Source organism: Alosa pseudoharengus, unplaced genomic scaffold, assembly GCF_046254945.1.
Source record: "Alosa pseudoharengus isolate Yale_2024_CS ecotype anadromous, Long Island Sound unplaced genomic scaffold, YU_APseudo_1.1 YU_APseudo_1.1_scf_8, whole genome shotgun sequence".
Taxonomy (NCBI): domain Eukaryota; kingdom Metazoa; phylum Chordata; class Actinopteri; order Clupeiformes; family Clupeidae; genus Alosa; species Alosa pseudoharengus.
The window spans coordinates 40369286-40394624 of NW_027468870.1; the positions used below are offsets into that span (position 1 = coordinate 40369286).

Consider the following 25339-nt stretch of genomic DNA (forward strand, 5'->3'; position numbering starts at 1 on the left):
CAACTGCATCATGATTAGCAACTACATCAAGAATTTCCTTGAAGTTGCCTTTGTTCTTAGATTCCTCAGATTCGTCATGTCCTCTCTGTGCTATATTTTGTCTAGCTGTAAGCAAGAGTACTTCACCAATTGTTTTAATATATTCCCTATTTTCTTTAACTTGTTTAGAGTGCTCCTTATTAAGAGCATCTGCCAGAGTTGCATTACTTCTGACCGCTCTCTGGTGATCTCTCCACGCAATCATTGCCTGCTTGTGTCGGTCTGACTTTGTATGTACTGAAAAACCTCCCTCTCTTTCAGTCGCCTTTTTCCAATTTCTAAAACCCAAAGGTGAGTCAAATACCGTTGTGGTTACATTTGCTGGGCTAAAGTGGCGGCATGCAAAACAAAAGACCGAGTCGTTCATCACAGAATACTCTATCCAGGGGTGATTGTCATACCAGCTGGCTTGGAAGCTGCGCCTCCTGTCCCCCATTAGTGTGGTGGGGAAGGTCTTGAGATGTGGCTGCACTGGAGTGTCATCCATGCACTTGCTGATATCTGGAGAAAGATGAATTCAGTTAATATGAGAGTGAAACTGAGGACAACATTAATGTATCATTATTCATTTATTAATGTATCTAGTTTACTTATTAATTATTATTTACAATTAGAGTTTACCCTTTACATGGACAGAGTATGAATTGTAATTAGGCCTACACTGCTTACACACACACACTGTGCACACACAAAACATCACAAACCTGATGGTGCTGTAGGCCTACTTGACATGCATGGTGAATCTGGTTGTCCCAATGAGTCATTGGATTGTCCCTCATTCTGTCCCTCAATCTGATTCTGAATGTCTTCCTCCTCACTTTCAGGCTGCCTTTCAGATGCCTCACTTTCCATCTCTCCAACCTCCATGTCTGGCTCTCTCTCCATAACTTCTTCTCTCTCCTCCTGCTCCTCAGCTCTCTCATGCTCTTCATCTCCCTCACTCTCTCTATTTTGTTTTTTGCCTACAGGTGCAAAAAAGGACATAATGTCCTTCCTGCTCCTTTTCATGATGATAGCCTAGCCTACTAAAAAGAAAACGGAGAGGATTGTAACCTCTATGTCTCGCAAAGCATTGGCATTTTGCATTTAACAAATAAGCTAAATACTGTAAGCTACTCTCAGTTATTTCATACATTTCACAAATAAATATTAAGTTACATATTGCTGCTCAACGAACTTTTAAGAAAGATGAAGGTTCTTAGTGAACATGACTGACATAGGCTGACTTCACTGGCTTTGCTTATTCACAAACATAACAAGAGCAACATGCGTGATTGAGCGTAATAAAAATATTGTAGTGAGGAATAACAGTAAAACACGAATCTGTGCAAACAATGACATTACGAAATGAATCGTTTTCCTTACCTTCTCTGCTTTGCAGGTTAGTCCCTTCAGGGCTCCAGCTTACTGTCAGAAGCAAAGTTCACAATTCGCGCCGCTGCTGGTCTCTTCAGGTTGCAGATAACAGCGTGTATAGCGCGTTAATGAGTCCGTCTAGAAACACTTTGCGTAGGCTACTCGCGTTAGTTCCGTTCTTCAAACGAGCGCATGTCGCGGTAAGAAATTAATCATTTAAATCATTGGCTGATCGGTGCAGGGGCCATAACAGGTGCCAAGAGCAATTTCACAGGGGCACCGGCCCACCCTGGCCCCCTTCTAGAACCGCCAATGCAGGAAGTGATGCTGCTGGTTGCTAGGATGTTGCTCAGTTTATTATGACCGCCGCTAGCGAAGCTAGCGAAGCGGTCATATAGGGATTGTCAAAGTTTTTTTTTTTTCGTCATCTACTTCCTGAATTTTTGGTCAACGATACCCGGGACACCGAACCACCGGGGCACATGAAATTTGGTGGGTATGTAGCCCCACTAGACTTTTACGGAAAAATTTCGTTTCGTCCCCGGGGTCCACTCCCCCCCCCCGTGCTGGGCCCCCCGAACCGCAAAAAAAGCAGTTTTTCCTAAATAACTACCTGAACCGTGGCACCGAGGATGAAGAATCTTTTATGGTATGTTGGTCTCAAGGGCCCACATCAATCTGGCCCATAATCACTCATTTGTGATTTGCACCCCCCCAAAATGAAAAATGAAAATGCAATATTATTCTGCTTTAATCGTCCCTATCTTCAGTTAAGATGTTCAGAACTGCACCAAATTTTATGTGTATGATTGAACTGGCATTCTCTGGGGGTATGCCAAGTTTCGTAGAATTTCATCCGTGGGGGGGTCTTTAAAAAAATAGATTATGTGTACATTTAGTGACTGTACACTCATTGGCCTGTAGATGGCGGTGCACACATATACACATGCACACACACACAGGCACCCACATACTATCGGTATTAGAACGGCTGATACATAATTACAAATTCAGTAGGATTAAAAGAAAGCCAAAATAAATATTCATCATCATCATCATCATGGCTGCATTTCCAGTATTGGCGATAAGTAGTCGTTTGTCCACTAGATGGCGCATCGTTGCAGTGAGACGTAATTTTGTTGGAAGTTAAACGTGGGTTGGAATAACAATGGCCGCTTCCTACAAGGACTATAGTTTACCGCAGAGAACGTCTAATAAGGATAGGATGATGTTCACATGAAATGTAATTCCCATTTCTTCTTGAAGCCGAAATAAATCTGAGGATGTTTATCGGACATGCTTGGTTTTTACTGCAGGTACGTTAATCTTATAATATCAATAAGGACCTAGGCAATGTTACCGTTAGCGTTGGTTGAGTGATGGAGGCCAATTTGATTGATTGCATTTGTAGAAAACTATAAATGCGGTTATACCAAGCAAATTGATAGCAGCACTGTAATTGTATCTTTCGACTGTCATTTGTTGCACGTGCTACAAAAATCATTCTGTGCAATGGAAGATTTACCAACGTTACACCGATCTGATACCGTTTTGCCTACATGCGTGAGACTGAGACGCCTGTTTATTTTGTTTGAAGTGCGTGCAGGGTGTGAGAGGGGAATCGATGTGCTTTGATTCCAGCTTGGTAGTTGTAGTCTGTGAAATTAAAAAGCACGTGTGTGTGAAGTATCCAAACAATGACACCTTCATTTCATTATGGCTGCTTTAGCAACACACCAAGCTACTGTGTAGGCTAGTGGGTCCCATTTAGAGGTGGCTACTTCATTCGCGCTTTCCTTGACTCATAGACCTCTCCAGAATATATCCCGCCTCCTAACTTCCGTATCCATCCAACTTCCGGGCGTGGATTGTCTATGGGAAATAACATGGCGTTTTGAAAGATCGTACCTGTCAAACTCTGTAGGTGACAAAGTAGAAAAAGCTGCTGGGCAGATTGGCCTACACACTTCTGCGATCTAGTTTCCACTGGATTTTTTGATTTTCGGTGCCGTTTAAGTAGTATAGTCTATAGTATACTACTTAAACGGCACCGACAATCAAAAAATCCAGTGGAAACTATATGGCAGAAGTGTATAGGCCAATCTGCCCACCAGCTTTTTCAACTTCGCTACCTACAGATGTTTTACCTGTATGATATTTCGAAACGCCATGTTATTTCCCATAGACAATCCACGCCCGGAAGTTGGATGGATACGGAAGTTACGGAGGCGGGACTTATTCTGGAGAGGTCAATGGAGCTGCGTGAATTTTATTACAACTTTTCGCCACGATATGGCAATTTAAGTCCGCTTGATACTGTAAGGCTTAAGCCATTGGTTTCCAAAGGAGATTTTATTTGTGTCGCCAGCATAGCTTATTGACAATTTATGTTGTAAATAGGCCTACCTTATAAGCCTACCTGTAGCTTAAGGAAGCTAACAGCTTTCTATTAGGATCTAGTTTGTTAGTTACAGTTTTGTCATAACTCCCTGATGCATTTTTGCATTTAGAATAGCCAGAGCGTGAACAATATCGGGTGCCTATGGACTAGGCTCGCTTGGTGAACCCAGCCTGATCTGCCCGCTATTTATTTTTTGATTTCTTAAAAGATTGAGCTTGGTCTGGTGAAAGCCAGACTAGCCATGGACCTCAGTTACACAATGCAAGGGAACATGAATCAGCCTATATTTGCACGAACAATAACGGACAACAGCTCTTCAACTTTGGCCCGTTAAAATGTGTATGACAGTCTAGCGACGCATTTCATCAAGGCCCATTTGGACATGTCAGTTATTTGCACCACTAGTAAAACAGCATTTCGTTTCAGACTACTGTTACTTAATTTGTGCATTAACAATAACGTTTCAGACTACTGTTACTTAATTTGTGCATTGACAATAAAGTATTACATGAACTAAAGATGACTAAAATCTTATGTAGAAGAAGAAACATTCACAAAAAAATCCATCCATCCAAAAATGACCTTTGTTTTTGATAGCTGTTGAAAACGGCTGAGATGTTTTTGTAAATAAATAAATAAATAAACAAATAAATAAATAAATAACATTATGCTGATACCTTTTGCTTTTCCCAAATACAATGTAGCCTACAGGTGTAAGTGACCTTTCATCAATCCAGTTGCAATGGATGAACTGTGATGAACTGCCCTACTTGTGATTGTTTAGAGATTTTAAAGGTTTTATAACAATGCTATTCTACAATCTATTCACCTTTTCAGCACCAGTAGGCTACTTTCTGTGCAGCCGCACACACACACTCAGGCATGCCAAACAAGCATATACAAAAGTTTCAAGAGTGGGGGATGGAGTAAAATATGGAGACAAATTGAAGTGTGCTTTATTTTCGCGGAACGGATGTACAGGACTGAGCGGCGGTCATATTTTGTACCGCTATGCGGTACATCTAGTTTTTACTTTGTATCTCGAAATTGCAACTTTGCATCATTTTAATTGTAAGCTCCGAGCGAATTAGGGTTGAAGGTGGCACTAAATACAGCGAAGCTATATGTGCTTCGCTAGAATCGTAATTTAATGTAGATTAACAATTTGACGTGCCTATACCAATCCTCTCCGGAAAAAAATTAGAGGTCATTGAATGAACATTTAAATGCATTTTAGGCTGAAAATTATATGTATAACATCATGATATTAGGAAATATCTCCTGAATTGGTTGAATAATCTTTATCAAACTTAGTGTACTTGCTCAAGATAAAATGAGCTGAATGGGCAGTACATGTCTTGGGGTCAAAGGTCAAGGTCATATTGGGTCATATTCAAATTACAGCAAAATGAAATTCAGGATTGTCAGCAAACTTAACAAAGTAGCCCTAACTCACTGAAAAGCCCACATGAACTGCTTACATACTGAAGGTCATGGGATCGACCATTGGTCAATGATCATTGGTCATTGATAAGGATCAAATTGTTTCCATGTTGTATAAGGTTACAGCAGGTGGAGGCTCTGAGGGACTCTGAGGGGCTGAGCCGGACAGTAGGGGGTTAATAAATATTTTAAATAGTCAGGTGCCAAACTATGTAATGCTTTATAGGTTATAAGGAGGATTTTAAAATCAATTCTAAAACTCACTGGCAACCAGTGAAAATTGGCCAGAACTGGGGTAATTTAGGCTGCTGAGTTCTGAACAGTCTGTAAACGAGAGATGGATTGACAATTTAGGCAGGTGAATAAGACGTTGCAGTAATCAAGTCTAGATGAAACAAATGCATGTATAATTCTCTCTGTGTCCTTTAAAGAAAGCATTGATCTGATTTTGGAAATGTTTCTCAGTTGATAATAACAGGACTGGACAAGGAGTTGTTGGTCAACATGTTGGTCAAATTTGAAATCGGTATCAAATAAAACCCCTAAGTTTCTAGAAGTAGTCTTGTTATTTGAACCTTAATTTCCAAGAAAAGTCTGAGCATGACTAGATTTTGTCAGGGCCAATGAAAAGGGTTAAGCTGTAGGAAATTCTGTGACATCCATCCAAAGCATTAGAAAGTTTGTAAGTGCACCAGGAGTTTATTTAAATAACACTTGCCTGATTATCTGCTACTATACCGCTGCGTCAACGTTTCTTCCGTGATTTGGGAAAAACAATTATTAGTTAATACTAAGTTGTAAACACTTCGGAAAAAAAATATTAAAAACTGGATATACCAAAAAACTTTGATGTAATCGCTTCCTGCCAGGACTTTTATGGGCTTTTCCCAAATCACGGAAGAAACGTCGACGCAGCGGTATAGTAGCAGATAATCAGGCAAGTCTTATTTAAATAAACTCCTGGTGCACTTGCAAACTTTCTAATGCCTTGTTATTGGACTAAAGGTCATAGTTGTACTACCAGAGGTGGGCGAAGTACTCAATTTCAGTACTTAAGTCAAAGTACAGATACTACTGGTCAAATGTTACTCCGATACAAGTAAAAGTTGCATATTCAAAATTGTACTTAAGTGAAAGTACTGAAGTACTTGATTTTAAAAATACTTAAGTATTAAAGTACAATTTGAAATTACATGTGTAAGGTTTAACACTTAAATGCATGCCCCTGACTAGCTTGTATAAGGTGCAGAATAAGGGATTATAGAATGTTACAGAATGAAGAAACCCAACTAACAGAAAGAAAATGTTTATTTTATTTAAATTTTTGTATGCAGTGATGTGGTTTACTTTCGGCAAACATTTAAAACGATAGGAATCGTTCATCCGTTCAGTAAACTTAAACATTTTGTCGAGATACGGCCATGGGTGCGAGTACTCGACAGGGCATCCGCCTTCATCTCCGTCTCCGTCTACCTCCATCTTGCTGTCGATTTAGGAATAGAGAACGGTTAGACGTTGAACTTGGTTTTATAGCCTAGCGCACAGATGTGACGCAACCCTGATTAGTGATAGGCTGTCACCTGCGAACAAACCATCACATTTTAGAAGAGAGGGGAGGGGGGGACAGAGTTTCGATATAGGCTAGACCTAGTTTATTGAAAGTTAAAAGTAACGAGAGCCTTAACAGAAATGTAGTGAAGTTAAAAGTACGATTTTTGTCATTCAGATGTAGTGAAGTGAAAGTGAAAGTATTTTTTAAAAAATTAACTCAAGTGAAGTACAAATACTCAAAATCTGTACTTAAGTACAGTACTTAAGTTAATGTACTTCGTTACTGCCCACCTCTGTGTACTACTGCAGAAGTTTCGTACCATTCAGGGCATTATTAGTGGGGTAATTTACGCGATAAAAGTTGGTACCATTACGACTGCAGAAACTCATTAGTTTCTGACAGCGCTACTCGACCAGGGTTCGACCAAGGGAAAACATGTTCTGGGAGGGTGTTTGGCTCGGGGTCATTGTGCAAAGGACCCTAGGATGAAATTACTCCGAACCATCGCTTTAACTCGGCTAGCACACACCTGATTCTGACCTGCATGAGCCCTCTTCCTAGCCTGGCTAGCGCCACCACTTCTCAATGAGACGTGGTCTGGGAACCAAACATTCATTTTCTCGTATTTGAAAAAATTGCCCAGATCCGTTTATTGGGTGCCACGGATGTCTATCAAATGTGTCTGTGCATAGCTCATCATCGTCTTGCTTTCCCCCTTGTTCTGTGATTGGTCTCCTATCTCAGGCGAAAATTTGCTCCATGGTCTCCAGGCTGCCTTAGCAGCGTGAATCAAATCGCGCGCAAGGCAGCATGGGAACACCCAGGCTACCCTCTTCCTTCTCCTACACAGTAACTACAACTGTGGTGAGAGTGTTTCCACCCTCTCGCCTCGTTGTTGTTGTCAGTTTGTTTCTGTGGTTATCGCACAAACCTGCGTCGGTCATAGTTCTAGCTTGGTTGTGTTGAGTCCGGTTGGCTAACATGTAGCGTTCGTGCGGGGTTGCTATGTCACAGTGTCTCTAGACTGCTGCCCCTGTAAAGAATAGACTTGTCCCTGCCACCCGCTCATCCCGCTGGTACACCCGAGCCAGCGTCAGTGTCAAGGGCGGGCCTTAGGGGGCCAGGCCCGCCCAAACAGGCCAGTGTGCCCCCCCCCAACTGAGTTCTCTCCCTCACATAAAAAAATCTAAACATTATTATGCCTATGATTGAAATTAAATCCATATTGAACACTGATGTTGAACACTCAGCCTACTCAAAATGAAACATTACACGGACTGACACGTGTGTCAACCCAGATAGCAAACATACACTGGGACGGAACTGGGCCACACCTACCACAACGTCCGGCACGGATCTGCATAATGGACCTGATCCGGCGTCCAAACGCACATCGGTCCAAAATTGGTCTGGATCCGTTTGACGGATAAGGGCTAAGACTGGCCCAGTTCCGTATGGTAGTCTGTGTTACTGACGTGTTCCAGATCTGCTTATCATATGCAATACGGGTCCGTTTATTGTGTGTGGTACGGACCCGTTTATCAGACATCAGCCGGCTTTATTTGACATGTGAAATGTGATTGGTAATTTGGCCTAATTATCCTGAAAAATCTGTTTGCTACACATTTGCTAACAGGTTCATTATAGGTTCACCCAGGCTAAAGTTCGTAACGTTTTCCCAACAGCTCAACAGATAAACATAAGCTAGGCTACAAACACAAGAGGGGGGTAAAAAAAACTTTACACATAAGTGTCTTATTATTTTTTTATTCAACAACCTGGCTGTAGAAGTGCAATCCCAGACAAAGTTTAAGTCGTGTTAATTCCACTGTTCCCATCGATATTCAGGCTGTCTTCCTCAGTCATCTCCATGGTCAATCTGAAACAACACAAAATAAACATTAGCCATTTATTCCTTTTTGAAAATAGGTAGTCACAATTACACTCGTTTTTTATCATTAGTGATCCTGTTAGCGTTATCAATGTTTTTTTCCAAAATAGTTATAGTGATGGCTGTTTTGCTTAAAGGAACACGCCACCCAAAATCAGTAGTAATATATGCTCTTACCTTAACTTTCACGAGTTGAGTCATACCTCTCCCGCGCCGGTAGGTGCACTCAAACGCTCTGTCGCGCGGCGCGAATATGTTAGCATGTTGCTATGCTAGCGGGCTCTGCCGTGGCCGTAGAGAGAGGAACATAGCAGTAATCAAACACCACCATTTTTTCCCTACTTAAATACAGTTGCACGAGTAGTTGATAAAAATGTGTACGTCACACAACATGAAACGTGGCGATTTTCCAAGCGAATAAACAGGAGAACTACAATGTGTGGCGCAATAGCACTTGGGAGTACTTCGACCTAGCGTGGTAATATTATTAACACCTAATTGTAGATCCTATCCACCACAGAGTTTAGAATCCATGCTGGATCGACCCTCAGCCTCTCCCTCCCCTCTGAGCGAGAGAGGCACACACACTAGAGATGCGCTGATGGGCTATTATTTCAACCATAACTGCATAGCAAAACTTATCATCCATCAGCCATCCATCAGCACCAAAGTTTGTTGACCAATTTTCAAAACGGCACCCGCCCGTTGGTTGTTTTAATGTAGGCTATATGGGTGATGCAGCGCTGCTGACGTGAGGCTAGAAAGCCCTTGCCTGTTCTAAAGACTGATCTAATGCAGCAAATATATTAAAAGGCTGAAGTCGTAGCCTACATTGGCTAGGCCTATCCCCAGAATATCAGCAGCAAACTCAGTCTCTGTCGCGCAAAACAGTCTCAAAATAAAACGCACATCGGCCTGTTGCCTATTCTGGCATCTTGTGACAATATATCGTCCAAAATGCTTGATTGCATTGCATTCTCCACATTTTTAGCTAAATTTTCATGTACCACATCAGCATTTTTGTTCAGTGAATCTTTTGTAAATTGCTTTACAATTACCGTCGGGCCTATAGGCCTATTGCCTGGCTTGCCTCAGCTTCGGTCACGTCCTTTTACAATTTTATCATTGTAATAAAAAACGCAATTTGCCACATAATTTCAGCATGCTCCTGGCCTACTAATTAATGCCTATTGTACTTCATTTTTTGCAAAAAGAAAGAAATCCTTGATAAAATAACAAGTCATTCACATTATAGGCTACTTTACACATGTCAGGTTGACTGACAAGCCTGTTCATTTTGACTGCACGAGCGCGTCTTTTTCAGACAGACATCGCAATTCATTTTAGCAGGCCATCGGACAAATATGACGCCTCGATATTAAAGAAACTCCGACTCCATACATTCTGAAAGTCCACCGCACAACAGTGCAACGTGCATGTTCACATTTTTAGTAACAACCGCCAAACTTGCTTGCTTGCCTTACACATCTAAGTTTTCTGACTATTTTTCTTACCTTCTTTTTCCGCTGTGGATGTTATTGAGTTTGTAGAAGTTTTAGCTCTTACGTTCTGAACATCTCGCACCATCGCCCGATGTCATTTCTGAGTCATATCACTCTCTGTCTCTCTTTTAAATGCCTATTCCCTGAATGGTAGGCTACAATTATGTGTTTTATAGGCTAATATCTAAACAAAAGAACCCAGGCAGTCTCATTTAGGATATAACACAGGTTGAAGTCAACGTCAAGTTGGTTCTATTTGGTGAATGTGCAGGGGCGTATCAAGCTTTTTAAAAGTGTGGGGGTTGTGGGATAGGAAAATGAAGCAATCTTGCCAAATTATAAATAACTCCCTATAGGGACGTTGTAAGTATTTTCTGAGAGGGGTGCGGACTATATTGGTGTCCAGCAGTTTCTACCCCGAAAGAAAATGAAATTCTGATTGCTAAACACACCATTTTAATGCAGTTTGGGAGGGACAGAAGAAGCAGTGCCCCTCATATGTGTGGCTCATGTGACATGTAGGCCTACATGATCTACCTATCACTTCACTATTTGACACTACCCTACATGGAGACATAGCTCATGTTATAAATCAAGAAATAATTTCAGAAATTATGTTTTGTGCATATGGGTTAGCAGGCTACAATAAATTGCCCTAACAGACAGCAGCCTAATTTCGAGGTATCACTAATACCTAAATAAATATAATAATAAAGAATACAGAACTGTAAGCTCAAATTCAAAAACGTTTAAGTCTACCCAAACATATGCAAAGGGAATATAAATAAATTGTGTTGCATATAGCCAGCTTAATTAATGTCAATTTAAAGGTTATGATTAGCCGTTTCTATGCTTTTTCCATTAATAGTTACAGGAAGCCACGTTGTTGTTTAAACATTTGTTGCTTCTAGCCCACGTTACCTAGTTTCACTTGCTGCAGGGACACACACATTGCATGAGCGCTCATAAGCGTTCTATATGAGTTCTACATGCTGGAAATCTTAGTTCTCAGATGTAGAACTCAAATGTGTCTTTAGGCTACTTGACGCCTCCGTTTGTAAGATGTTCTAAATGGAACGCGATCGTATTAAAGACAACCCGATCACACTCGCCATGCGTATGATTCCGGACGCAAACCTGTGCACGCCAATGCGTACAGTAATGTACGCAATTGTCAATAATTCGCACATGCGCGATAGCCTGAAATAAGCTTCCTCGAGCTTGCAATGGTTTTCACCGGTAGGCTACAGTAGGCTAGCTTAAATCCGTTCATTTGCTCGTGTTTGATATTGTTTCTGTTTCAAAATGTGTGTTTAAACTGCTACCCTATTTTAGTTGGATAACATGACCTATCCCGCACATCTGTAGGATATTTAATATTTATTGGCGATAGTGTTTTGTTTTTTTAATTGGTATAAACGAGCGTGCATTTAATAGGCTACGAGCGAGCCTAATTTTAATAATAATAGCCTGGTAAAGCTGTAATATTTTAATTGGAGCCTTGTTAAACATCCGCGATATATTTAGTAGTTTGTTTGAGATTTGTGGACTGTTTGGAAGGTGACTGCTATAAAGTTCTCGGACATACTTTTTTTAAAAAGTGGCGAAAGTCCAGTTCAAATCGGAGAAATTTTCCATCACGTCCTATATTGATGTCATTAGTTTGAGACATAATTGTTCACTCCTCGGCTGCCGCAGCCCAGATGGATGCATAGGGATGGATGTTGTGGTCAGCCTTGGTAAATTGGTACAAAAGTATGTCTTTTTTCGTGGTCAGTTAAACTCCTGTTCTGCCTTGTTCGCTTCCAAGTTTTGCAAGTATAAGAAAACAAGGAGATCACGTCAATAGGCCTAGGTTTTAAGACAACAGCTGGCAGCAGTCTGCCTGCCCCGTGTCTTACCATGCCGCTGGTGATGTAAGTAAGCAATGTCCCGTTTAATGTCAATATAAATTACTGTTCACGTTGATAGTTGGCTATTGGGTAATGTTTCCATTTTCTTTTCTAGTGTACTTTGATAAGAAAACGATACATTTTCAATGATGGAATGGATCATTCTATACACACTGATGTTACATGCACGCAATGAAAAAGCTAATAAGCTAGCGCTGGCAATAGGCAAACTTCATCAAAATGGACAGTTCAAAACAAACGTTGAATCTTATCATTCTCTGTTGCAGTAACTTAGAAGAGATGGATATTATAACAATATTGCAGTATTACTACAATATTTTCTTCAAATAAATCAACTGGCCGATACAATACTGCACTGAGGTAGCCATCTAGTCATGAGTTTGTGGTTGTAGCTGTTGAGATGCCCAGCTGTTATGGGGAAACAAAAATAACATGGCACCAAAGAATTGTCTTGTTTACAGGGCAATCCATGTATTAGTGAACACATGATGATTTCCTGTGGCCCAGTGGTCAGATAAATAAATGAATGAATTATTGAAAAAAATATTCTTCCCCTTTCAGAAAGAAGCTGTTCTGATGTGTTTTCCTTTCCACCCCAAATCCCTATCCCACATAATTTGACCAGTGGTCCTTGGTATGTCCATCTTGCATTTGCATTGAACACATTCATATTTTTAATTTTCTTTCTCTCAAAATGTATTGCTCGGCATTCTTCGGACATTCGACTCTGGCAGTGATTGTAAGTTGGAAGAGGTTAGCAATGTAAGGAAGGGTATAGTACATATGATTTAATCTGGAGTGTTCAGTAGTATATATTATTTTAACCTGAGTGTCCAGTGTTCAGAAATCAGTCTATTACAACATCACAGAATTATGTTATGTTCCGCTTGTGTTGTCCTGCTGTGGCTGTCTATTGTTGTTGTTGTTGTTGTTGTTGTTCTGTGGTGTATGTGTTGTTGTGTGTGCAATTGTTGTTGTGTGTTGTTTTGGTGGGCTGATGGTTGTTGTTGACTGTTTTTGAAAAAAGAACACTAACTGTAGGCATAATTGCTCTTGGATGGGGATTTAAAGCAAGGTTCCTATTGATCGATCTCCTTCAGATAATGTGGCCTCTTCATTTTCAACTGGGAAGGACCTGCATGGACTTGAGAATACAGAGCCAATCGGTATGTACAGTATTAGACACACACACACACACACACACACTCACTCACTCACTCACTCACTCACACACACGCACTCTCTCGGAGGAATCAACGCTGTTACACCTATCCTGTAGATGTCAATTAATATGAATTAAGACATGTCACACCTTCCTATTTACTATGGTACATCATATTCAGAAAATACATAGTTTTCATGACTGCAACTGCTTTGCCTTTGTGTTGGAGCTCAAAATATCATATGCCCCATTCATTCACCAATATACAAAATAGAAAAAAAAAAATTTTGCAGACACAATGCTTTGCGTTACAGCTAGAGGGATGAAACTTTGCATACTCCATGTGGGTCATGTGCAGAAGGTCTGACTTGAATTTCAGCCTCGTAGCTCCATGCTACCACCCAAAACTCCACCTCTGAAGTGGGAGTGGTCAACTTTATTAAAGTTTTTCCTTCACAGTTTTTGTGTGAGTGTCTCAGAGATCCCACCTTTGGAACAGTTGTCAGGGGCCTCAAGGTTGTGCCGTTCGTCTTGGTCCCATCCCTCTAGCACCTAGCGTTACCGCGCCAGAATAGGTAAACCTTGTACGTTTCGAACTGTTTATCTCCTTCCGGGAATAATCCACCGACTCCAAACTGAGCCTGGCTTGTTTGTGATGTCCCGTTGTTCAACATATTCTGATTTCATACTTATCGGACCAACATAAGTGAGTTCTTTGGCTAAAAATGTAAAAATGGCTAAATGTTAAATCGCCAAAAAAGTAGTTTTTGCCAGCACAATGCTTTGCATTACAGCTAGAGAGATGAAACTTTGCACGCTCCATGTGGGTCATGTGCTGAAGGTCTGACTTGAATTTCAGCCTCGTAGCTCCATGCTACCACACACAACTCCACCTCTGAAGTGGGAGTGGTCAACTTTTTTAAAGTTTTTCCTTCACAGTTTTTTGTGTGAGTGTCTCAGAGATCCCACCTTTGGAGCAGTTGTCAGGGGCCTCAAGGCGGTGCCGTTCGTCTTGGTCCCATCCCTCTAACAAGTTTTGACTAAAAACGGTAACATTGAACTTTCTTAAAACACATCTGAATGACATGATTTGGATGTCAACTCAATGTATGTACTCCCAATCATCCGTAAATTGATCTAAAGTGCATTTTACTCCGGATAATTCCTTTAATATGGTATTACCGATAATATGTTTTTTTGTTTTTTTAACTTGCAAAAAACACTGTCCTGCGGTTCATACACAATGTGGCTAATACACAGGAAATTACTGAAGAGCTATGCGTGAAAAAGATGAAACAGCTCCCAAACATCTTAAAGGTGCTCTAAGCGATGCTGGGTAACGTCACTTCTGTTGGCTTTCAAACAAAACTAGCTCGCTACTTCCTCCCCCTCCCTCTCGTGCTGCTCCCATGCAATTGAAACTCTCCTAAAAGCGCATCTCGTCTGTGATTTCCTGGAACAGTTTGTTATGTCTTTATGGGCTAGGTTTGCCCAGGTTGTTTTTGTTGCCGTATTTGGAGCCTGGGCTGTCCACAGAGATCACGTTTTTTTACAGTGTATTCAGGACACAGACAGCTAGCGATTGGTTTGGTGATGTTTGCAGTAAGTGACATAAAATGTTTCAGCCTAAAAACACGTGGCATCGCTTAGAGCACCTTTAAATCATAAAAACAAACTTGTGAGTAAGACTTAGAGATCCAAGATTACAACTTTACCTCGGTGGTTTTTCCAGTGAAGGCGATCAACCAAAAACCATGTCTTTTTGAAGGACAGCGGGTCACGGTTGAGGCAGTACTGGTGGAGGTTGCAGCTGTTGTCATATATGACCACCTTAGGCACTGAATATGAACAAGAGAACAAACATAAGGGGAACATAATGAGAGTATTTCAGCATTGTGGAATGAGAATATAAGTAATGTAATGCAGTGGTTCTCAACCTTTTTTCAGTGATGTACCCCCTGTGAAATATTTTTTCAGCCAAGTACCCCCTAACCTGCGCAAAGCATTTTTAGTTGAGAAAAAAAGACTTAAAACAGAGCAATAAAACATATTCTTCAAGAATTTTGCCGGCTCTGGTTTGGCCTTCTTTGCTACTTGTCCCTCCGTCTTTTCACAAGAATTACCTACGCTTCAACCACGACTCCATCGTTTGAGTTTTGACAGTGATTGACAGGTGATGGCGGGTGGCATGTGACAGGTTGGGTCGAACCATCCTGGTATGGGGAGGACTCTGGGTTTTTAGGATAATGAAATTGAATAGCCTACTGAAATATAAAATTCATTTTATGAACTTATATTTTCCTGAAATATTTATTAAATAATTGTTTTTAAAGTATTTTTGCATGTATTCTACTTTTTAAATATATGTATATTTTAAAATCTCACGTACCCCCTGGAGTGCCTTAACATACCCCCAGGGGTACGCGTACCCCCATTTGAGAACCACTGATGTAATGTATAGTAGCTTAAACTCACTTTCCATGAATCTGGTCTTCAGGACAGTGAACGGCGTGTCTGGAGATTCATGTTTGACCATCATCTGGAAACCGTAGCAGATCCCTGATGATAAATGAAAAACAGAACAGAAGTGACACAAGGTCACTGTGTGTGATTCCAAACAAAAAGTCTTGTTGTGTATGTAGGCTACTGTCAGTGATTTATAATATTTCATTAGGATAAGCTCTTACAAAGAAAAACACATACCATGCTCACAGTGGATGAGAAATACACCAGGCAGAAGGGAGGGATGGCCAGAGGCAGAGGCGCACCTTGTCAACAGGCAAACCAGGCAACTGCTTGGAGCCCCGAGCCGCTAGGGGGCCCCGACCTGGTCTCAGCGCGTTTGCCGGTGGGTCAAGCGAGAATTTCGTCCATAGAGATTGAATGATGTATTTTGCGTGCTCCTGCTCTGTTGTACAAACAGTAGGCTATATCTGTACATATGTAGGCCCTATGCCATGGCCTTATGAACAGCGGATCTGTGTTCAGAAAAGTTCAAAGAATCCGCACATATTTAGGCAACTGTGATAAATGTCAATCGAGGGTGCAGTGATGACGGATCAACGTCGGATTTTGGCATTTAGCCTACTCAATGAAGCTATAGTAGGCTAATGTTAATTGGCAGAAAGATTGAACATGGTTTGCTACATCTATACGACAGTAAACTTCAGCTAGCTAGCGGCAGTTACAACTAGTGAGATGATTAACGTTATGTTTGTATTAGGGCTGTCAGCCATAACATGTTGATCGCGATGCAGTAAGGACCAAGCATGCTTTCATAGGCTACAAAAAACACACCCTTTCTTCTTTGTTACATTGCTCCGGAATTGTTCATTGCAGCGAGATAAAAACTTTTATTGTGTGACAGAGCAGAAGTGGGGCTTCCCAACGAGACTACGCACGTGTCTGTACGATCAAGTATGAAAATAAAAGAAAATCATGAAATTAAATCAAATTGCATCATATTTACAGTCTATACTTCTCTGCGTTCACCTGTTCACCCATTACTATCGTTTGAATTAATCGCAAACCCATGATCGCATAGATATGGCAAGCATATCAGATGAAAGAGGAGACACAGGGCTATCCATTACCATGAATATCGATCCTTTTGACTTATAAAAACAGACGAAGTAACTGCAAAATAATAACGTCATGTACACAAACCAACGCTGCACACCCATTACTCTTGTTTGAATTACTCGCGGACCCTTGATCGGATAGATATGCCACGTACGTCAGATGAAAGAGGAGACACAGAGCTATCATTTGATATCAAGTACATCCTTCTGGGTTATAAAACAGACGAAGTGACAGCAAAATAATAACTTCATATAGCTGGACTTACCCCACGTTTACGATTTTTTTGTCTGTTTTTGTGGCAAAGCATGTTTATAATCCAACACTATCGTGTGTTTCTCTATGGCAAAGCATGTTCATAATTCGTTTTTGAGATCCTAGCAAATTCCTGCATGGCATCCAATTCAAGGCTCACATTGCATCCCAATTTGTTCAACAAAGAAACCCCTTTTTTGCCTCTACTTTGTTCATGGCAATGCAGTAAAAAGATGTTGTAGAGAATCATTATGAGTGCATACACCATGCACTCAAAATTATATTTTGTGAGATACATGTCAAAATATAAGAATTTTTATAATTCGCTTTTTGTATTTTTATTATTTAACATAATAACCTAATAGTGATATAACATAATGGTGATAACACTTGTCGGTAGGGCCCCCTTGGAATTTTTGCTTGGGGCCCCCACAGACCCTAGAATCGCCTCTGGCCAGAGGCATTTTTGTGGCATGCCGGTTTACTCTGCTTGGAGTCAGCCAAGTAGTGTCCCCTCTGCCTAATTACAGGCAGTGAAGGGAAGAAAGAAAGGCTGGCCTCACTTGGATGGTCAACTGGTGAATCATCCACCAACTCTTCACCCAGGAATGGTTCCTCTGCTTTAGAGAAAAGGTCTAGTAAAAGAGACCCGAGGAGAGTTGGAACATGATTGTCCTCAGTGTCTTTCAACATTTGAAAGAGGACTGGGACCTGCTGTTGGAGGTATAGCATATCATCCACTGAGTGACGCACAGGATACCCAGTGGCAATCCTCTCCAAAAACCCTTGCAGTTCAGCTGAGGGATGAAGTAGGCCACAAGCCGGACTGTTTTTTGACAATGCCCTGATCAAACCCTTTAGGTTATCAGGGCACTGCTGTGGAGAGCACTCCAGAACAGCTCTCAAAGATATAGGAACTTTGTTAAGGAGTTCCTCAGTCTCCTCCCTGCTGAGCTGTCGCTCCACATATTGAGCCAGTAGCAGCCGGCCTCTGGGTTCTGGCACAAAAACCCTGTCTTTGTGACTGGTATTGACACAAAAAGAATAAGGAAGTTTAGACAAGACTATATCATTTTTTACAAGGCACATATCCCACTTACACTATATTCTGTATGTGTTCAGGGCATTTTGACATTAGCTTCTGAAATAATATATGTGTACTTATCTCCCTCTCAGTGTTGACCCAGTTGTAGTTAAATGGGGCAACAACTCCTGCCATGGCAGAAGTGCTCGCCGGAAGCTAAGTGCAGTCCCATCACACATAATAGTGTGTGGTGTGGGACCACACCTGGCACACTCAAAACCAGCCTCGAATGACAGATCCAGCAGATCCACAAAGGCGTACCAAGCCACCCTAAACTTGTGGTACGTTAAAGGGATGACTTGGCACCCTGAGTCCTCCAAATGGTTTTTCCATGTATGGAAATATCCAAACATGGTGACCCTTTATTGAAGAAGAAAAGTGACAACATGACAAAAAATGTGACAATATTATTTGATGCATGACAACATGATTTGATCATTTGATTTTTAAAGGTTGCTAAGAGTAACTGACATTTATAACTTCTGATATTTGTATGTCATGTAGCAAATATTGCTTAATAAGGAAAATGTGTTTAAAAACAGATAAAGAAAACCCTACCCAGTCTGCAAAAAGTGATACATGTAGTCTCGCATCACTTCATGTGAAATGAGGTAAGTCCCCATATTTATAATGGCATCCTCCATGCCATCATAGGGCCAGGACTCCTCACAGCATTTAGTTGAGAGAACTATTAACAACAAAGATCCTTACAAATTTTATACAGGCACATTCAATAAAAAAACAGGAGTGCAGCATTCTCTGATGTACATGTAAACATACCAACCTTTGCAGTCAAACACAAAGTTCCTCGTTATCAGAGGAACCTCGACTGCTGTGCTCAACTGTGTTTCCACAATAGGAGTCCCACACGTTGTGCATGCCCTGTCCCGTAAAATCATGGGAAGATGGGACTGGGCGTTGTATCCGGGGGAATGGCGGACTGAGCCAGGCACCGGTCGAAAGGCAATGGGCCTAGAGGAGAGGCATTTAAACGTCCCATTCGCCTCAGAGGGTGCATCCTCCAAGCACATCCCCCTTATGTCCTCATACTTATCTGGGGAGGTGGACAAAAGTCTGTGTAGCTCACCCACATGGCCACATGATGTAGAGGGACATGTGAGGCACGCCCTCTTGGTTCCACAGCGAACCACACCATATTGGCCTGAGTGTGCTTTCACACACACGTCCCTTTCAGAGATGTGGAATACCTCCTAGGAAGAACAAAATACTCAAAATCAGATGTTTTCAGTAAAGTACACAGAGGGAATTTAGTTGATACACAATCTGGACAGGGTATGGCTATTACACCTAAAGAGGCTTTTATGACATCAAATTACATTAAATCTACAGGTATGAGATCACTACAACAGTTTCCACTGTTCTGGGAAGGGTTTCCACAAGACTTTGAGTGTCTTTGGGAATTAAGTGATTAATTGGTTTTGTGCAACAATTTGGTCTATATTGTGTATTTTACCTACTCTATTCAGTGTTTCCCACAGAATTGAATTCTATTTGTGGTGGTAGGTTTGCAGAAATAACTGTTTTTAACAAATTAGCGCAGCGTGGTTATGATGCAGGTTTAAGCACGTGTCATTGTGTGGTGGTCAATGTTGATATTGTGGTGGGCTGCCACAAATAAGTCAATGTATGGGAAACACTGCTATTAACATATTTATGTCACTGACTGTATGTCATTACCTCACATCCTTGCAGGGAGGCATCAGCAGAGGCATAGCTATGTTCTGTTAAGGGAATAAAATTCAGTGTGAAATGTAGCTATTTTTGCATTAAAGGATTTGTTCAGAATCAAAGTTCACATAATTCATATGTGTTTTCTTTAATGACACTAATGAATGGTGCAACCAACCATAGTCATGCATGCTGGCCCTGTCAAAGTCCTCCACTACTTGCTTTAGAGCAAGGACATGGAGGCAATGCTGCTCTGTAATTCCTGATTTAAGAGATTAAAGATTACCATTAAATGATAGCAGAAAATATTTTATTGTACTTTATGTTTCTAATACCTAGCCATAATTGTAATGCCATAATATCAGCCCAAAAGCAAACATCTCACGTCTCTCCGAGGAAATTACTCTGGCCATGGCTCGGATTAACTCGCTCTCCCTCCGAGAGCAGGAGCAGCAGTAAACCCACCCATGGCCATCGGGGAGGAGCTTGCTACACCTCTCAACAATTACATATCTGTTTTCCTAAAGGAGATGGAAACAAATAAAAAGAAATACATACATGCAATTGAACTGCTGAATGCAATGATTAAGTAGTGAACATCAGTAGAAAGAAAAAAAAACATACTGTCATTGTCATCTGCTTCACACTGAAGTCAGGAAGTGAAAATGCTGAAGCAGCATAATTGCACACCCTGACAGCTGAATGCTGCCTCAGCTGAGCAATATAAGAATCAACCATCTCAATTGGGATGGTCTGCTGCAAGGCACACTGCTCCATTTCCTAAAAACAATACAAAGGTAACAACATAACAGTAACAGTAACCAAGTAACAACCAAATAATCATGTATTGCAAAGGAAATGTAGCAATGGCAAAAAAAAATCCAGAAAGATCGTAAATCGTAAATCAGGTTTCAGTGAGGGGTTAAGAGCCTTGCTCAAGGGCACTTCAGCTGTTCCCACTGGTCGGGGATCAAACTGGTAACCCTCCAGTTCCAAGCCCGAAGCCCTAACCAGTAGGCCTCGACTGCACCCAGATTTGTGTGCTTGTGATTTATTGGACGACAAATTAAACTCCAAAGGAACAATGGGCACTTACAGGAGCCAGGACTGGGGGGTCAGCCAGGACTGGGGGGTCAGTCAGCGCTGGAGGGTCAGGAAGTGGGTGCATTGCCTCCTGCTGCAAAGCCCGCTGTCCATCCACCCCTGTCGGCGTGTTTGCCCTTCTCCTCCGACTGGGAATTTGGGTGAAGTCATATTTTGAGCCACCATTCCATATTACATGCCGCTTCATCTACCAAAAATAAAAAAAATTTACCAAACAATGAACATCGTTGTTAATTTATATATTTATACTTGGACCCGTGTGTGGTGTTTGTGGTTCTATTACCCATGCAATGTTTTGGGATGTGACTAGCCTGACAGACTCACAATAACAGGGCTTATAAATGGCTAAGTGACTGTTAAAGAAGAAAAGCACAGACCACAATCCTCTGGAAAATCTGTGGCTGGACTTGAAAAGGACTGTTCACACCCGTTCTCCCTCCAACCTGACAGCAATTTTACCAAGATTCAATTTATTAAAATCAATAAAAGGAGAAATATCTAAGGGGGGGTGATGATAGATTTAGAGGCACTGTATGTTTAGTTAGAGGTCACTGTCCACATCCCAGGACAAAAGGTGGTGCTGCAAGGTTTGTTTACAATGATGCACATAAAGGGAGAGAATGTTTCATATGAAGGCTCACCTGCATCTCTAAATAGAAAAAGAACAGACTTAGTTTAAGTATCCTGAGCAAAAAAAATATTATTGAGTAGTCTAAATAATATAAGTAATAGTCCAACCCTAAATATACATGTTGCTGCCCTGAGACAGAACTGAACGTACAATATCAGCCACTGAGGATAACTGACTTGCCACCTGACTTGGCACGATACTCAGGGTCTGAAAACATACTTCTATCAAATTCCTGTTTGAACCTACCAATTATGAAACAAAACATACATTAGAAAAGAAAATGATAAACAATAAACAAACAGAAAATAATAAACAATAAAGACATAAAGAGCATGAACACACAAAAATCTATCGTGAATTTTATACAAGTAACCTCATACGATTTATTGAAAGGGATAGAGATCAGTTTAATTGTTAAGCTAATGTTAAGGTTAGCTAACGTTTACTTTTAATGAAGCTTGTAGGCTAATCATCTATGTTAACTTGCATTTGCTGATTAGCTAAAAAACGTGATTGCCTGAGTAGCTTATAGTATCAATTATATTAATTATATTATATATATATATAATAACCCTAGCATATTAAACCACTTACTGTAAATCCAAAATATGAACAAACCAAGGGACCACGCTCTTCTCGGCAGTTCAGTGAAGTGCACGTCTCCGTACGTCTCCTTGTCTTGCTACGTCAATTACGTACATGACACATACCATTTGACTGCAGCCCACCAATCTCACTGGGGCCCTCTAACGGGGCCGGTTAGTCGATTTCGACTCCAAACATACCTCCCTTTTGAGGGGAAAACATTCCCTCAGAACAAGCCAAAGTGAACCGGTAGACATGCCGAAAAGTTGCAGGTGGGTTAGGCTACAGCTTTGCTGGCAAATAAATATTAGCCTAGTTATTAAATCTTTATGAAATTATAATATTGTTCATTAGTCTTCAAAAGACAAACAACTAACGTTACACCAAAAATGAATCAGACCAAAGAAAACTGAAATCTAGGCTAACACTTAACGGCTATGACAGAAATTATCATATCTCGGAATTATCTAACTAACATACTTTACATCTGAGCCTGTGAGTCAACTACACTACATTAAAATTCAAATATGAAGGCAAAAATACAGGAAAACAATTTAGTTACTTACCTGGAGACTCGATGAGATAGGCTACGAGTAAATGTCCGGGTATGACTGAGTGGGGTTGTAGCACCACTTCGTACTCGGGAGACTGAAGGGACATGTTTTTATATTAATTGAATTAAGCGTTTGTAGGTATCTTTCACGGTCAACGACCGGCAAAGTGGTTATGTATTGAGTGGTCATATTGATTTGTGGTATTTTTTGTTATTATTTATTCCTGCGATTTCTGTACGAATTACGTTTATTGACCCTAATTTGCGTTGGAGTTAATGAGAGGGGTTGTTTGTTTTCCCCCCGAAAGGGGCGGGAACGTTTGTCACGAGTCAAGTTCCTGGATGTGCCGGTCTAACGTATTGTCAGAGCCCGTCTACGGAGAGCCTGGCCACTCCGTATTAATTCCCATTGTACCGAATTGTGGTTGCAGTTCCACCAGATTTCCACTGGGGGAGATCGCCATGAGTGCAGAATGAATGGGAGTCAATGGAGCTAGACGGCTAAATTTGTCTCTTTCACCTGATTGTCGTTGACAAATCTCAGATTTGACTGTAGTTTATATAACTTCAACATGGGTTATAGGTCAAAAGTTGAATGAACGAGTACTTATGTCATTTTGATTTCTTACAGTTTGGGTCGTTGTTGCCCATAACACGCTAGCATTGTGCTAATGAGTGACATCATTGACATGTTTGAAAGGCTTTTTAGAACAATTAAGTGACTTTAAAAAATATAATACTCCACCAAGTGTATTTTCTTTGCCTCCCCTTTCGAATACAATATTTAAATTACTTTAAAAAAAATTATATCCCGAGAAAAGTGAATTTTGAGGGGTACAGCTCCATAGACCTCCATATATTCTGCACTCGTGGACGAGCGCCCTCATGTGGAACCACAGAAGGAACTGCAACCAGTTCAGAAACCGGAAGTTTTCCGAGAGTGCCAGTTCTCCCCTTATTAGACATTCTCTGGTATTGTTCAAATTAGAATGTTGCCGCTTGGTTTGCACCGACGTCACGTTCTGGCCGGTAACTATGGTAACCCAGCACGCGCGGCCATAGACCTCTCCAGAATATATCCCGCCTCCTAACTTCCGTATCCATCCAACTTCCGGGCGTGGATTGTCTATGGGAAATAACATGGCATTTTGAAAGATTGTACCTGTCAAACTCTGTAGGTGACAAAGTAGAAAAAGCTGCTGGGCAGATTGGCCTACACACTTCTGCCATCTAGTTTCCACTGGATTTTTTGATTTTCGGTGCCGTTTGAGTAGTATAGTCTATAGTATACTACTTAAACGGCACCGACAATCAAAAAATCCAGTGGAAACTATATGGCAGAAGTGTGTAGGCCAATCTGCCCACCAGCTTTTTCAACTTCGCTACCTACAGATGTTTTACCGGTATGATATTTCGAAACGCCATGTTATTCCCCATAGACAATCCACGCCCGGAAGTTGGATGGATACGGAAGTTACGGAGGCGGGACTTATTCTGGAGAGGTCAATATTGGCGGTACTCAGTGAATGAAGTACAATGGAGTATTATGCACTTTGGATATCTTACGTGATTGTAGCCGTGTCTAAACAACAGAAAAGCTCATCAAAATGCGTCTAAGATGCAAAGGCATATAGGGCAGGACTTGGACCACAAGAAAAGGTGCGATATTTCGAAAAATTACGGATAATTGGCAGCGCAGATCCATATGAGTTGGGTGAGCGAGACGAAGTACCAAGTTCAACCACAAGCGCCCCCCTTCCTCTGATAACTTCTGACATTATTGTCCCATCTCCCTGTTTTTTTAATAACTTTTGGAAGTCGATACCTACACCAGACGCATGCGGCCCGCTAGATGGTTTAATCCGGCCCAGACTTGTAGAGAATAAATTTCTGACGATGTCAAAAAAAAAAAAAAATATCTAGCCCATTCCTGTGAGGAGTTATGAATTTTCAAAGAAATAACCGAAATGCTCAATTCAGCCGCTAGGCGCAGCCAAAAAACAAAAAAAAAGTTCGGAGTTGACTGGTCCTGTGCTGTCAGTTTGGCTACATTGTCGGGAGAAAAGCAGGCGTTGCGACAAAATTCAGAGACAAAGTGCAGCCTGCAAACGGAGGACAAGATGTTTGGGCATTTTATTGTATTTTGCACCAGGAAGTGTTGTGTTGTAAAACACTAAACTTGGATCATGTTAAAGTGTGGTTGTGCAAACTGTAAATTTAATCAGGTCGCGAGGTCTGACTCACCGTCAGTTTGACTGTTTTCTTAGTGATAATGGCATTCTGTCTGGCTTACCATACCACGCTGTAGTACGGTGGTTAAGCCGAGGTGCCGTACTCAAGCGTTTCTTTGAACTACGAGAGGAAATTGGACAGTTCTTGGAGAAAAAAGGCAGATCAGTAGCAATTTAAATGCTCGGAATGGGTGCAGGATCTGGCCTTTATGGTGGATAGCCTATTACACAGCACCACCACCTAGCCTACAAAATTATTTGATCTGATGTAACCTAATCGTATCAGTTGATCGTATTGCTCATGCACTGCTAACTTATGTTTGTTAAATTCATTTTATTTTTCATACATTTGCATATTTACATTTTTAA

General features: G+C 41.0%; 1 protein-coding gene and 3 long non-coding RNA genes across 5 annotated transcripts; 1 reads left to right on the forward strand and 3 right to left on the reverse strand.

The window, feature by feature from the left end:
• Positions 1-11887: 11887 nt before the first annotated feature.
• Positions 11888-13305, forward strand: LOC143111787 (uncharacterized). 2 transcript variants are annotated; one of them, XR_012984614.1, is made up of 3 exons: positions 11888-11939; positions 12659-12731; positions 13198-13305. It is a non-coding gene; the product is annotated as an uncharacterized LOC143111787 (long non-coding RNA). The 2 variants fall into 2 exon arrangements; XR_012984613.1 differs by lacking the exon at positions 11888-11939 and adding an exon at positions 12346-12457.
• Positions 13306-14987: 1682 nt separating this feature from the next.
• Positions 14988-16446, reverse strand: LOC143112352 (uncharacterized). Its single transcript, XR_012984721.1, has 3 exons — positions 15963-16446; positions 15735-15818; positions 14988-15097 (listed from the first exon to the last, which is right to left on the reverse strand). It is a non-coding gene; the product is annotated as an uncharacterized LOC143112352 (long non-coding RNA).
• A 1808-nt stretch (positions 16447-18254) lies between these two features.
• Positions 18255-20093, reverse strand: LOC143112744 (uncharacterized). The gene is made up of 5 exons (XM_076275010.1): positions 20045-20093; positions 19876-19919; positions 18962-19388; positions 18736-18865; positions 18255-18537 (listed from the first exon to the last, which is right to left on the reverse strand). Exons 1-5 carry the CDS (start codon positions 20055-20057, stop codon positions 18255-18257), a joined length of 897 nt encoding a protein of 298 aa, XP_076131125.1. The 5' UTR covers positions 20058-20093.
• Positions 20094-20256: 163 nt separating this feature from the next.
• LOC143111676 (uncharacterized) lies at positions 20257-21068 on the reverse strand. The gene is made up of 3 exons (XR_012984576.1): positions 20963-21068; positions 20491-20646; positions 20257-20387 (listed from the first exon to the last, which is right to left on the reverse strand). It is a non-coding gene; the product is annotated as an uncharacterized LOC143111676 (long non-coding RNA).
• Positions 21069-25339: the final 4271 nt, after the last annotated feature.